The sequence below is a fragment of the Chelonoidis abingdonii genome, chromosome 1 (genome assembly GCF_003597395.2).
Source record: "Chelonoidis abingdonii isolate Lonesome George chromosome 1, CheloAbing_2.0, whole genome shotgun sequence".
Taxonomy (NCBI): domain Eukaryota; kingdom Metazoa; phylum Chordata; order Testudines; family Testudinidae; genus Chelonoidis; species Chelonoidis abingdonii.
In genome coordinates, this window is record NC_133769.1 from 274683107 (window position 1) to 274698052 (window position 14946).

General features: G+C 40.6%; 1 protein-coding gene across 1 annotated transcript in view; it reads right to left on the reverse strand.

Annotated features, from left to right (window-relative positions):
• Window positions 1-428: 428 nt before the first annotated feature.
• The window catches only part of DNAJC3 (DnaJ heat shock protein family (Hsp40) member C3), a 71407-nt gene continuing 56889 nt past the window's right edge, over window positions 429-14946 (reverse strand). Inside the window, exons 10-12 of the mRNA XM_032785014.2 lie at window positions 6295-6427; window positions 5191-5339; window positions 429-1475 (exon numbers count right to left, since the gene is read on the reverse strand). Of these exons, the coding sequence (XP_032640905.1) occupies window positions 1321-1475; window positions 5191-5339; window positions 6295-6427 (437 nt within the window). The 3' untranslated portion in view covers window positions 429-1320. The remainder of the gene's footprint in view (window positions 1476-5190; window positions 5340-6294; window positions 6428-14946) is intronic.

Sequence of the window (14946 nt, forward strand, 5' to 3'; positions counted from 1 at the left end):
CATTATTTTTTCACCTTCACAATTACATTGTTGAGACTACTCAGTTGTGTGCTTGGCTGTTACAGTTGCCACACTACCACCAATCATCAAACAAAGTCACAATTGTATCCCATTTGTGTTTAAACAACTCAGTCTACACGTTTTCGCCTAAAATAAAACCTGCTTTATTTTGGTCAAACCAGCAAGGCACTGATACCCTGGCTGCTTCACAAGGACCCCTAGAGCAATTGCATGGCAAGACGCACATTATTTTGTCCGCCTATCACCCAGAAGAGAAGTGAAGTGAAGTTTTAATAAGGTACAACCCTAGCTTAAGACTCTTTTCCTTTACAGATGCCAAACTCTATTGGATCTATGACCTACTACACAGTCACTTTAAATTTACATGGATCCTGAATTGGGCATTAGCAGAAGTTACCTTTTACACATTTCTCCTTATTTTAAAGTATTTATTAAAATCAGATTAAGTTGCTGCATATTTGGGGAAGTGTCACATTGAAGTGCCCTGCTCAAATCTCAGGCAGGTTTTGTGTAAAAAGTACAAAATACAAAACCAATCAAGAAACTCTGGCTATTTAAGTATCATTCAGAAGCAAAATATTCAAAATGAGGGCATTTTTTACTTTCATGTTTGACAGATGCCATTATAATAAGGACTAATCATTCCAACTGATTTCAGATTACCAAACAAATATAAGTAGGTAGACAGTAACAATCATATTTTAAAAAGATTATTTAAAACCAATCTGTAGTGGCCTCTTCACTCTCTGTGTACCACATCTGTGTGACAAAAACAACACAATGCAGTAGTTGGTCAAGTCATTAGTCTTTCTTTTTAAGAATACTGAAAGATGGATCATTACCCTGCATACACTAACTCAAATTTTCATTTGTGACTATAAAGATTGCTATACATAGTAACCTTTTACATCTCTTATTAGGCTCTAGTTCCAGAAAGCATTTAAGCACATTCTTAAAGTGTCATTGACTGATAAGATTTAAGCATGTGTTTATATGTTTTCCAGGTCAATGTTTCTTCCTCAGTGGTAGTCAGGATTTCTGCATGCACTACAACAAATATATTAGTGCTAACAAAATCCTGGCCCACCCATTCACCATTACAGGATTGTTAAATTCACACTGCAGCAAAACTTTTTATTTTTTTGTAATATTAAAGAGCTAGCTTTCCTTCTAATAAAGTAACTCTTTAGTTAAGGGCAACATATTTGAAATTTAAATTGTTGAATCCTGGACGGAGTTTTTAAATTAAAAAAAAGTGTTAAATAAATCAGTGGTAACCACAGAAAAATAGTCTTGGTTCTAATTAAAATGGAATTTAAATTTAAATGGTCCTCCAGAGCTGAAAGGGTTGAATCCTTGCCATGTGTTCCAGGTTCTGTGAAAAGGGCTTCCTCCTCCCTGTTGGCTCTCTGCATCCAGTGGATCTTCTCCTGCATCAAACTTCCTCCTCATTTCTAAGGAAATATACATATGTAGTAAAAATGGACACAGACTTCACACATTACAGAAACAGTCTACTAATCAAGAGTATTTTGGTACCTCCAGCAGGACAAAAGGAAGAGACAAGTAATTTTAAAGCGTCCCTAACTCTAGTCAGATGCAATAATTAATTTGGTTTATTTACTGTCATGTCTATGGATCCCATTACCACAGACACTGCCAATTTAATTTGCCAGTATACTTTTACTGATAAATTATAATAGATTGACTGACTTGTGTTTAACAGTTGATGTTTTCAAAGCACTCTAAATTTAAACACATGAATGAAAGGTACATGGGACTGTGAACTGCAGTTAACCCAAGTGATTAACACAAACCAAAGTAAAAATAGTCTTGATTAATTGCAGTTTTAGTCGTACAGTTAAACAAAATAATAGAATACCAATTTAAATTTATTATAAATATTGTTGGATATTATTCTACATTTTCAAATATATTGATTTTGATTACAACAATACAAAGTATATAGTGCTCACTTTATATGTTTGATTACAAATATTTGCACTGTAAAAAAAATAGTATTTTTCAATTCACCTCACTTTATCATGAAAGTGCAACTTACACATGTAGATTTTTTTTACACAATGCAAACAAAACCATATAAAACTTTAGAGCCTACAAGTCCACTCAGTTCTACTTCTTGTTCAGCCAATCCCTCAGACAAATGTTTGTTTACATTTACGGAGATAATGCTGCCCACATCTTATTTACAATGTCACCTGAAAGTGGGAACAGGCGATGGCATGGCACTGATATAGCCAGCACTGGAAGATATTTAAGTGTCAGATACGCTAAACATTAATATGCCCCTTCATGCTTTAACCACCATTCCAGAGGACATGCTTCCATGCTGATGATGCTTGTTAAAAAAATGTGTTAATTAAATTTGCGACTGAACTCCTTAGGGGGAGAATTCTATGTCTCCTGTTCCGTGGTGTTACCTGCATTCTGCCATATATTTTGTGTTATAGCAGTCTCAGATGATGACTCACCATATGTTGTTTTTAAGAACACTATCACTGCAGATTTGACAAAACACAAAGAAGGTACCAATATGAGATTTCTAAAGATAGCTACATCACTTGACCCCAAGTTTAAGAATCTAAAGTGCCATCCAAAATCTAAGAGGGATGAAGTGTGGAACATACTGTCAGAAGTCTTAAAAGATCAACAGTCTGATGTAGAAACTACAGAACTCAAATCACCAAAAAAGAAAATCAACCTTCTGTTCGTGACATATGACTTCAGTGATGAAAATGAAGATGCATTGATCTGCACTGCTTTGGATCACTATCAAGCAGAATCCACCTGTTCTCTCTTTCAGGTGACATTGTAAATAAGAAGTGGGCAGCATTATCTCCTATAAATGTAAAGAAACTTGTTTGACTTAGCAATTGGCTGAACAAGCAGTAGAACTGAGTGGACTTGTAGGCTCTAAAGTTTTACATGGTTTTGTTTGAGTGCAGTTATGTAAAAAAAATAATTCTACATTTGTAAATTGCACTTCACAATAAAGTGAGCTGAACGGAAAAATACGGTTTCTTTTGTTTTTACAGTGCAAATATTTGTAACCAAAATATAAAGTGAGCACTGTATCCTTTGTATTCTGTGTTGTAACTGAAATCAATATATTTGAAAATGTAGAAAAACATCCAAAAATATTTACAAAAAATTTAAATTGATATTCTGTTATTGTTTAACAGTGAGATTAAAACTGCAATTAATCATGACTTCTTTAATCTTGCAATTAATTGTGATAGCAGCTCAGAGCTGCTAAACACAGTGGCCAGCAGCAGCTATTAGTGAAAAGCTGCCTCCTATTTTTAGCTGCTATATTTCCCCCCCTTCGCCCTTCCAACACAACCTGAAGAGCAGTTCCTTTAGAGGATAGGGAAGAGGTCTTGCATCACTTCTACCGAATGACCATATCTCAGTCCCAACCACTTTTCGTGGGTAGCTGGACTAGGTGGTGGATTGTTTTGCTTTTCAGAAGACAGGAACACAAGAAGCTTCTGATTTAGCCTCTGCCCTATTCCATCTGAGGAGATGGGCTAATTGAAGGGAGAGGTGAGCAGGACACAACTGGAAATACAAGCCTAGGGAAAGGAGGAGAAAGGGGAAGAGAAATGTGTACTTAATATGGACACTTTCAAAATTAAATGTTAGAATCCTCTAAGAGTATTTTCCAAGGAATTTTTGGTTTTGGACATAAACTTGATGGGAGCAGAAACTATGCCTTAATATTTTCTCCACTATCATGCGGGAAAAGGAGTCCCATAAAGAGAACTCTGAAAAGTAACTTTTATTCAGTTTTTAAATGCAAGTCATTAAAATAGCATTAAGGTATTCTATGGTGTGTTTTTAGCCCATTAATATATTCCACGGACAGCTGAAGTTATTCTGCTTGTGACTTCATGCCTTTCAGGGCACATTTGGCACGTATAACAGGAATGTCTTGACGCTCAATTTAAAGAGAAGTGAGTAAGAACCATTTTGAAGTGTTAATGTCATTCCTGGCCAAAAGGACGGGATAAAAGTTAAGATCAACCTGTTATTCTGTGCCATGTTCCAGTAAGAGGCAGAATTTTAGTTTCTGGTTATAAACACATGGCAAGTCTGAACAGTTCTTTCCTGCCCTGTGCTACTAACCATAGTTCCACTGATTTGTGGTGGAATTACAGGGCCTCACCTCTGTACTACTTCTCAGATGAAAGGTATCAGGACTGCTACTACACTACTAGAAGACTTTCCTTTCTCCCCTTTACTTTGTTATCACCCTGGGTGTGTTGGGGCATTGTCTTATGTTTTTCATTAACCCTTTTAAGAACTTCTCACAGTGACCAGGGTCCCTCGATCTATTCAAGTTAAGACAGAAGTTGTAAATTCTCTAAGATTAATCCAACAGCTCCATTACAGTCCTCAGGCCATTCAGTGGTTTCAGCATGCCTGCTCCTCCCTCCCTCAGACCTGACTGCCCATTGGTAGCTCAGCCTCTCTATTTCCCTATCTTGGCCAATGCAGACGTTGTAATTTACAGACAGAAAAATCTGTGATGTGGATTTAGCAATTCAGTGGATTTTGTATTGTGCAGGTGATTTATAGGTAAATAATCTCCTTGCCAAACTAGACAAAACTACCAGTCTTTGCTGGGGCAAAACAGAAGTTCAGCCTTTCTAAGCCAAACTATCATTAAAATGGAACAAGACCACATGAATTTTATCCAACTTCCCTCGGCTTTCTAGAAAAAAAAAAATCTATCCTAGTTTATACCATCTTTGAAATTCCATTGGTTGATTTTATTTTTTGAGAACCTGGATTTTGGTTAGAGGAGAGAGGGAAATACAAGGTGATCATATGTAGCTTAGAATGGCTAGCTTCCCTATTTCCATTTATTACCCAGGTGTGTGTTTGAAGTCTGTTTTGGGTTCTTCTTGAATTCATTAAAACAGTATGATATTCTTGTATTGTCATTTCATGGCAGATAATGTGACAAAAATTGAATCAGAGAAGATTAGGGTTGGTAGAGACCTCAAGAGATCATCTAGTCAAATCCTCTGCTCAATGCAGGACTAACACCAACTAAATCATAATAGGTCATAATGGACATCAGAGTTGTGTTAGTTCCATTCATTATTCTGAAAAGAACCACTGTGTAAATTTAATCAATACCTGGGTCAGTAAGTACTTCTTTAGCAGCTGCTATATCAATAAACTTTTTCTCTGCTTTCTTCTTCTCCTCTTCATTCTGGAAGTTATCAGGGTGCCACTGAGATGCTAGCTTTCTATATGCTTTTATGATTTCTTGTTTTCTTGCATTTCTGAGGAGGAAGGAAATTAAGTTACTTATAAAGTTTCCAACTGTTCATGTGCCACATTAATGAGCCTGCGATGTAGTTATAAATAAGGTGATACAACAGACTAACAGGCACCAAGAAAACGAGATATTCACTAGTTAACATTTTGCTGCTGGCAGTCAAGATTTCTCAGACAATAATGGCTTCCTCTAATAAGAGTAGTAGAAAACAATTTGCAATTTTAAATAAAACAAACCCAATTTTTCAGTTTACTTTCCTCGGAAAGCTCATAATTAATTAATTAAGTACTCGAGAATGTTAGTTCAGTATCTTAACTTTTTTTTTTAGGTCTCTGAGCTGAAGAGTGTACAATAGATTCAGAAATGAGATACAGTTGAGTCAAACACAAAATTGAAAGAGGAAAGGAGGCAGGGTCACCAAAATAAGATTAGTAAAGAATGTGCACAAAAGGATGGGTTTGTTTGTTGTTTTTTTAAATAAAAATCATTACGTTTGTTTCAATCAGGCCCATGACAGAAGTGAGTTTTTAGGAGATGTTTCCTAACATTTTTCCAGCAAGTCGTCTTAAACCGTCCCAAGCTACTGTGCTCTCAGAAATGAATTTTACTTTTTCTTCCCTTCCGTAATTCTCTTCTGTCATTCTTTGGTTTCCCAAACTGCTTGCCTACCTTTTTGCTCCATCGTATTTGGAACTCTTTGCTAATGAGGGATTATTTCCCTGTTTATTGCCAGTTAGCACTTCTTTATTCCTTAATAGGAGAATTTCTGAGCAAATGCTATTTAGAGGCTGGAAAAAAACAAACAAACCCTTATGACCACATAAAATCTATACAATTTTAAAGTGGAGGGAGAGAGAATAGGGAAAGATACCCAAAAAAGCATAAATACAAGTGGCAAAGGTTAGACTATTTGATTAGTGACCAACTATGTAAAAAATATTTCTGGACATTCATCTTACCTTTTTATTCCTAAAATTTTGTAATAATCTCTCTTCTGAGATTGCTTCAACATCCTCTGGGCTCTCTCTAGGCCTTCACGAATCTGTTGGTCATTTTCACTGTTGGCCTGAGCAGTTTCATAATCTTGAATAGCTGCCCATAAAAATGAATGTAAGAGCATATTATACACTTCACTAAATCAACCTTACTTAAAAAAAAAAAAAAAAACCACTCAGTTTAGGTTAAGTACTAACCTTATCCCTAGAACTAAGATGTTTTGCCACTATTATTTGTAAGCAGCAAAACTAATTGCTGAAACTTCATGAAAAAGTCTTTTAATTTTGTCATATTTTCCTTGATATTTGTAAGTATCAGACAAGAACTATATTCTGACTCTTACTCAATGAAATTCATTGTTTTATTTGCCTATGGTTTCTTAATGCACTTTGGAATCCCTCAGATGCTCTGGAACAAATTGTGATGCCCCAGTGTAAATCTTTTCTATACTAGGGGGTTTGCACTCCTGGCTAACTCAGCACAGGCAAGGCCTAACTCACCAAAACAAGAAAATTAACTTGTAGTTTTTAATCCTTCAAATATGGAGCACACCTGGAAACTGACAGCATCCCATGGCATCAGAAAGAAGTCTGGATCTAGTTCTTGTCTGGGATGGGGCAAAGAGGGTGGAGAGAAGGAATTCAGGACCAAGTACTTGTTGGGAGAAGCATTATGTGAGGATCCTGTCTTTAATTTTAGACTTTGATTGAAGTGTGACCCAAAATGGATCTAAGGAAAGTCAGGATCAAGCACTTTTTTGAATGGGTAGGGAAGGGAGAAATGGGACTTAGTGGTTGGTCAGAAGAATTTGTTAGTCTCTAAGGTGCCACAAGTACTCCTGTTCTTTTTGCGGATACAGACTAACACAGCTGCTACTCTGAAACTGGTCAGAAGAAAGTTTCCTTGTAGGGAGCATTGAATAAAAGATTGGGAAACATGGCTTATAGTGACAGACTCCAGGGACTTGAACAGTTTCCCTTAAACAAGAGAAAACTAAAGGATGACTTGATCACAGTATGTAAGGCCCAGATCCTCAAAAGGACTTACAACACTGCATGTAGCAACACCTAACACCCAACTTTTATAAAAATCACAGGAATCCACAAAACTTAGGCTCTTCATGCAATGCAGAGGGAGAGATAGGCACCTGAAAAGAGATTCCACAAAAGCCAGCATGCTAGGTGCGAAGCTGCCTAAACTCACCAGTGGGTGACAATGAAAGAGGTGTGTCCTAAAAACCTCACCCTTCCCACAGAGCTTGGTGCCTAAGTCTGGGTTGCAGGAGGTGCCTCTCCTCTGTTTGTGATCCCTCAGCTTAGGTGCCCTGTAAGAAACACCAGAGGTGTATTCTACAGTGGAACAGTTTCAAAAGGAGAGAGAGGGAGCCTCGCACCAATGGTTAGGGTGCACTCCTGAGACAGGGGAGACTCTTGTTTAAAGCTTTTCTCCCTGTCAGACAGACAAAAGGGAACTGAATCCAGGGCTCCCACTTTTGGAGTACAGGCTCTAACCACTAAGAGAACAGTTATCAGGGAGGCCCTGTTGGATTACTTTAGACAGAATATATGGGCCAGAAGGTAAAAGGTGTTAACATGAGCCTACTACTATTGGACAGTGATAAGGTTTGGTATAGAGAGACCTCAGCCTCCTCATTACCATGACAAACACATGAGAAAATTCATGCCACAGGTTAGAAGTCCCCCCTTGATTAAAACAAGGCAAAAAGCAAAACTCAGTTAATCAGTTAACAACAAAGTTAATCAAAACCTGTTACAGCAATGGTCTCCAAACTCTCACACACACCCTTATCCCTGTCCGTGCCCTCTCTGGAGCCAGGACCAGGAGCAGCGCCACAGCTTGAGGAGGTGGAGACATAGAGAGGGGCAAGGGAGCCAAGGCTGGGGCCTGCAGCTGGGCCCCTGGGTATGGGGCCAGGCCCAGAGCCAGGTGGTGCTCCCTCCTGGCCCACGGTGGGGGTTGGCCCAGGCCCCAGTTGCGCCCTCCCAAACACTCTTCCCCACAGTTTGGGGACCTCTGTATTGAAGTCTTTTTCAGGAGGATGTATATTGGTTAGAGTCTTATTTTGTTAAACAATCCCTTTTAGTGGGGAAGGTTAGCTCTGTGGTTCAGCTCTGAGTCAGAAATGAGTCACCTTCCTGCTTTTGAGAAAACAGACACACAGGAGAGGACACAGGACAGCAAAGATGGGGAAATTATGGCTTTTGTTGATGTTCTCAGGATACAGGGTGCATGCAAGTCATGGACAGGTGCTTTAGGCTGCAAGGTCCATCACAACAGCTGTTGCTCTGTTGCCAAGGCAGAGACACCATCTGATAGGTCTGGCAGGTCCCACTCCTTCACTGGTCCTCAGGCCGAGCAGAGATTGTGGTGCAGGTGCCATGCAGCGCAGTTGATTTCAGGATCAGGTAAAAAGCAGAGAGAGTGGATAGGAGGAAGACAGTGGGGGACAGAAAGGAACACACAAAGGAGAAGAAGAAGAAAGAATAGGATCTCACACATATTAGCCTGGGGTCCTGAATGGTGCAGCGATAGTGGTCGAGCAACCCAGTGGAGTATTAAGGTCTGGTGTCACCCCAAATCCATCCACTGCACCTGTGGTGATGGTAAAAAAGTTTCTTCCCTTCCTCCACCTTAAGCCTTTTTGTAAGGGCCCCAAAAGGAAGTAGCAGGTGCAACAGACAGTCCTTTCATTATTTTGTTTACCAGTTAGGCCTTATATCTGGCACACCAATTTAGGTTCATCAATTTGCGGTCCCACATTTCTCTTATTTACTAGGAATGATTTCGACGCAAGCCTTGAGTTATATTAATAGGCCTTTTTGTTTGGACTAAATTTAGTTTTTTGTCTCCCTTTAGCACTTTTTCCCCATGAACATTTATTGTTATAGGTCACTATGACATTTTATGAACTTTTACTTACTTTTTACAGCTGAGCTAATAATTAGGGTAAATCTGTAGGCCCAGTTATTACTATAGCACCAAACCTCCACCTCCTTGATTTTAAATGGGCTTTAAGTGCACTCTAAGCATGCAGATTGGGCCCTGTCAGCAAGATAGGTGGGAGAACACCTGTCTTTATCTAGTTTGTGGCTTATGCTGGGACTCTGTCCAGGTGTCTAGAGTGAGAAAGCAGCATGCAGGCCCAGAGGCAGAAACAGATAGATTGGAGACTTTTACAGCAAAAATGTAGGTACCAATTTAGATGCCTGTGGGCTTAGGCAGCAGCCAAGCAGGACATTATGGATCTCAGCGGCACCTAAGTCCCTTTGTAGCTCCCCATAAATACCTATATGGGAACAAAACTCTGAAAAACCCTGTATCAATCTAGCAGACAAAGGTCTACTAACATCCAATGGCTAGAAGGTGAAGCTAGAGAAACTTAGACACGAAAAAAAATAAGGCAAAGAATTTTAACAGTGAGAATAATTAACCACTGGAACAATTTACCAAGGGTAATGGTGGATTTTCCCTAACGCAATTTTAAAATCAAGTTTGGATATTCTGCCTAAAAGATCTGCTGTAATTGAAATAAGAATTAATTCAGATAGCCCCATGGCAGTTAGACTAGATTATCACAATAGTCCTAGGGCCTTGGAATCTATGCTACAGCAACTAAAGAGAAATATAGAAAAGGCAAGGGCATAATCAGAGCATTCTGCAGCTATGATGTTTACAGCAATTGGCAGGCAGGTTGCAACAATCAGCCTTGGAAAGAGGCCACTACACTTATACCACTAGTCTCAAATACTCAACACAGTTGGAGGTTTCATTATATACGACCTGTCTTCAATGTGCATTTGTTTTCAGCCTTTGGTGCCCAAGCAGCATATGCTACAAGGCCCCCTTTTACATGTGCTTATGATGACAGTAGAACAGCTAATCATCTGAAATCTATGCACACAGTTACATACCATATGGTTATATTTATTTAGGAAGGAACAATATAGCATAGAAATAAAATTTTGCTTTTAAATTCCATATATAATGTGTGCTTCTACTTGGAATTCTCACTTCATCAGATGAATACGGCATCTATTTCAATAGCGTGCAGTCTATCAGATACATAACACGCAAAATACTGTAATGACTATGCAAAGGGACTAGGCATTTTGAAGAGGTATGCAGTTTGTTGTCTGCTTTGTTCTTAAGAGATAGCATGTTGAATCACTGGGGCATTAGAAGTAGTCTTTCTAGATTTGATTTCTTCTTTTAGAAGAACAAAGCATTTCTTCATAAGAAAATTGAATTATTGCCATAAAGTAATAAGTGAAATACTTAGACTTCAAATTTTAATATTTTTCAACAGGCCCTGATTTGCATTTTATGTGTAATGAGCACTTTCCCCTTCACTGTATTATAATCTTGAGAGTCTCATTATAAGTCTAAGACCCTTATGTTTGCTAAGTAAAAGTCTTTGCATCAAGATTATTTTCAAGCAGATGTTATTTCTCAGCAGGTGTTACATTTATCTTTTTGCTTTTTCTCTGCAAGACAGCAGGAGGTGCTAGCCAATTTATATTAGTCACTTGACAAGAGTGTGATTTTGTTTCAAGTAAGATATTCAAAAACAAAAGCTAGAAAGAATACTTCTGATGCCTCAGTGATTCACACTATCTTTTACAAACAAAGCGCAAGTAAGATTTCTATTCATTCTTGTACGGCTAGGTCATCTGCTACCCCACTGATTTGTCACTTGAACCAAAGCACTTGGCAAAGTATTAAGCAGCAGGCAAAGTCACTTAAAAACACAGCAGGCTATACCAGCCCATAATATATACACTACTGCATCTGATGGGGATAATGAAAATGCAGGGACTTCTCTATTACACTGCTTTATTACCCCATAATGCTAAGCACCAGTGTAATTAATTTGCTGCATAGAACATGAAAAGGTATGTCCCTGTCTCATCATTAATTTCTAACAAATGCATGTTACAGACTTGGTTTAACAGATTGCTCATTTTTACTGAATGCCACATGCATCTACAGTACACAGCTATCAACTAACAGTTTAAAGTAAAACGTTTTCTTCGAGTGGCTTGCACATGTCCATTCCAATGTAGATATGAGCATGCCCTGAGCACAGTTGCTGGAATATTTTCTCCTAGTGGTATCTGTCAGGTTGGCTCTGTACCCTCTGGTGCTGTGCACTCGTAGCGCCGGTATAAAGCAGAGCACCTCCGGTACATCGCCATGAGACCCAGATCCAGACTCTGGTACCGAGCCCGGCATTGAGCCTCAAGAAGAGGCCCCACAAGTCCTGGTTGATGCAAAGGGTGGGGTGGTGACCCTTCAGCCAGTCCTAGCCTCCTCTTCCCCAGATGAGGCTGGGGTAGCATTGGGTGTGTCCCCTCTGCAAGATGACCACAAGGCTTACCAAGACTTACTAAAGCAGGTAACCTTGATGTGGCTGAATCTGTGGCCAGATCTATGGCTACAGCAGCAACCACACACAGAAGCTTGTGGTTGCAGTCGTTGGGTTTTCCCCTGGAGGTACAACTAACCCTCCAAGACCTCTCCTTTGAAGGGCCCTCATTCTTTTTGGAGCAAACTGATGCGAGGCTCTACAGGCTTAAGGTTTCAAAGGTAACTTTGAAATCCCCGGGGCTATATACCCCAGCGGCATCCAGGAAGCATTACAGGCCCCAACAGACTGACCGTTACTTTGCCCAGCCAAAACAGGACCTGCAGAGGAGGAAGAACAGGGGGTTCAGATGTAGACCGCCACTGGCTTTCACAGCAGGGCTGATGCAGGCCACTCCCAGACAGGCAGCTTGAAGCGCTCCTGACAAAATACTTGAGGTAGACCTCTCAATCCCCACAATATTGGATCCAATTACCCCTGTTTTCTAACTGCTTGTCCCAGTTCTTCAGAGCTTGGACTTTCATTACTTCAGACCGTTGGGTACTCAGCACAATAGAAGTGGGTATACACCCTCCAGTCTGTGTCTATCCTGACTTCCCACTCTCCCTCTCCGTCTCTCTTCAGGGACCTTTCTCTCAAGCAACTTTTGGTACAAGAAGTCCAATCCCTCCTTTGGGTGGGAGCCGTAGAAGAGATTCTGCATCACTTCAGATGAAAGGGGTTCTATTCCTGTTATTTCCTAATCCTGAAAGCTAAGGGTGGTCTCAGACGTATCCTAGACCAGCATTGTCTCAAACACTCTCTCAAAAACTTGAAGTTCCACATAGTCTCTCTGGCTTCCATCATTCCCTCTCTGGATCTGAGGGATTGGTATACTGCCCTCAATTTAAAGGGCGTATACTTCCACATATCGATCTTTCTGAGGCTACAGAAGGTTCCTCAAATTTGTTGTGAACCAAGTAAATTACCAGTTTGCAGTTCTTCCATTTGGCCTGTCAGCCATTCCACAGGTCTTTACCAAATGTATGGCAGTGGGGGCAGCTTTTCCTCAGGAGCCATGAAGTGAATGTCTTCACATACTATCTTCAACAACTGGCTAGTCAAAGGCCAGTCAAGAGCTCAGGTGGAATCCAACATTCATCTCATCCAATTAACTTTATCAGTAGGCCTAGGGTCCAGAAGGACACAGAAATCCACTCATCCTGGTGGAAAGAATAAAGTTGGGTGTAATTCTCAACTCCATTCAGGCAAGAGCCTTGCTCCTGGAAGACTGGTTTTGGACAATTACAATTTCAGATCCACCCGGTCACAAACAGCTGAAAAATGTCTGAGTCCTCTCGACCACATGACATCATACACTTATGTAGTCGGGGGAGGGATAGCTCAGTGGTTTGAGCACTGGCCAGGGTTGTGAGTTCAATCCTTGAGGGGGCCAATTAGGGATCTGGGGCAAAAATCTGTCTAGGGATTGGTCCTGCTTTGAGCAGGAGGGTTGGACCTGAGGTCACTTCCAACCCTGATATTCTATGATTCTACATGAGACTGTCTCTCAGACCTCTCCAAGTGTGGCTGGCCAGAGTGTATTCACCTACCTGGATTCAGTGCTCACAATGCCAGCTCAAGTCCTTGGTTCACTGAACTTGGTGACTGAACAACTGCATGGTCTGTGCAGGAGTACCCTTTTTGTGGCCCCACTCTCTAGTCTTGGACACATTAGCATTGTGAAGCCCACTCAGGCCTTAAGACTTAAGGCCTATGGTCTCCAGAACAGCTCTCTCTTCATATCAATGTCAGAAAGCTCAGGACAGTCCATCTAGCCTGCCAAGTGTTCCTGCACCACATTACAAACAAAGTAATTTCAGTTCTCCTGGACAACATGACTCCCATGTTCTACATCAACAGGCAGGGCAGAGCTTACTCCTTCCCCTTACGCCGGGAAGCAATCCAGCTATGGGAGTTCTGCATAACACATTCAATCCATCTTGAGGCATCATACCTACTGGGAAAACAGAAACAGCTGGCAGATTACCTCAGCAGATCTTTCTTCTCTCACCACGAATGGTCCCTTTGGCCAGACATTGCAGAGGGCATTTTCCAATGGTGGGGAACTCCCCTTATAGACCTGTTTGCTATCTACAACAGGAAATGCGACCAGTTCTGTTCCCTGCAAAGTCACAGCCCAAAGTCTCCTACAGACGCCTTCCTGCTATCCTGGATAGATCACCTGTATTACCCTTTTCCCCCTATACAGATGTGGAAGTACAGAAAGAACTGACAGGGATTTGTAGGGGATCTTAATGCATGACAGTTTCTGTTAGCAAGAGTTAGGCTAACTGTAACCCTAATAATGCGAGATTTGAAGAAGCAAGGATTGTGTGAGGCGAGTGGAAAAGAACTGTGTGAAAAGTTGTTTTTCGACCTTGTGTAGATAATACAATATGTAGACTGGCATCTCTTAAGTGAGAAAAACAAGATATCAGGATGACCTATGTATAAACAAAATGAAGCTGTTGCTTATTATTGTCTGTAATAATAAAGTATAAATGCTTGCTGTAATTGTTTACCTGTTGAGAGACCTCTCTAGGAAGGGGAGACCCTATGTCCTAGTGCACTCTCTCCCTGTTGTAGCTGCTAAACAGAATAAAGTATCTGACTCTGCTGCACCCAAACAAAAAGCGAGAACTGAGTTTTTCTCTGACACAGATGATATGCAAGGTTCTGATGAAGATCAAGTGGGACTGGACACGGGTAATTCTCATAGCCCCAGCATGGTCCAGGCAGCATTGGTTCGCCACCCTGTTAGGCCTCTTGATGGAAACTCCACACCTGCTTTCGCTACACCCGGACCTTATCTACCGAGACCAGTTCGCTTCTCCACCCAAACCTCAGCTCTCCTCATCTGACAGCCTAGAAGCTCCATGGCTGAATCCTCAGGACCAAGTTTTCTCCGAGTAAGTCCATGGAGTCCTGCTAGGCAGTAGAAAACCCTCCACCAGAGCCACTTACCTTGCAAAATGGAAGCAATTCTTCATCTGGTCCTCCCAACGCAGAGTTCCGCTCTCACAGTCCTCATTGCAACTATATTAGAGTACCTTTTGCATCTCAAACAGAGTCTGGCTATTTCTTCAGTCAAGGTCCACCTAGCAGCAGGATCAGTCTTCCATCCCCAGGTCAACCACCAGTCTGTCTTTTTGCATGAGATGGTTATTTGTTTTCTTAAAGGCCTGGA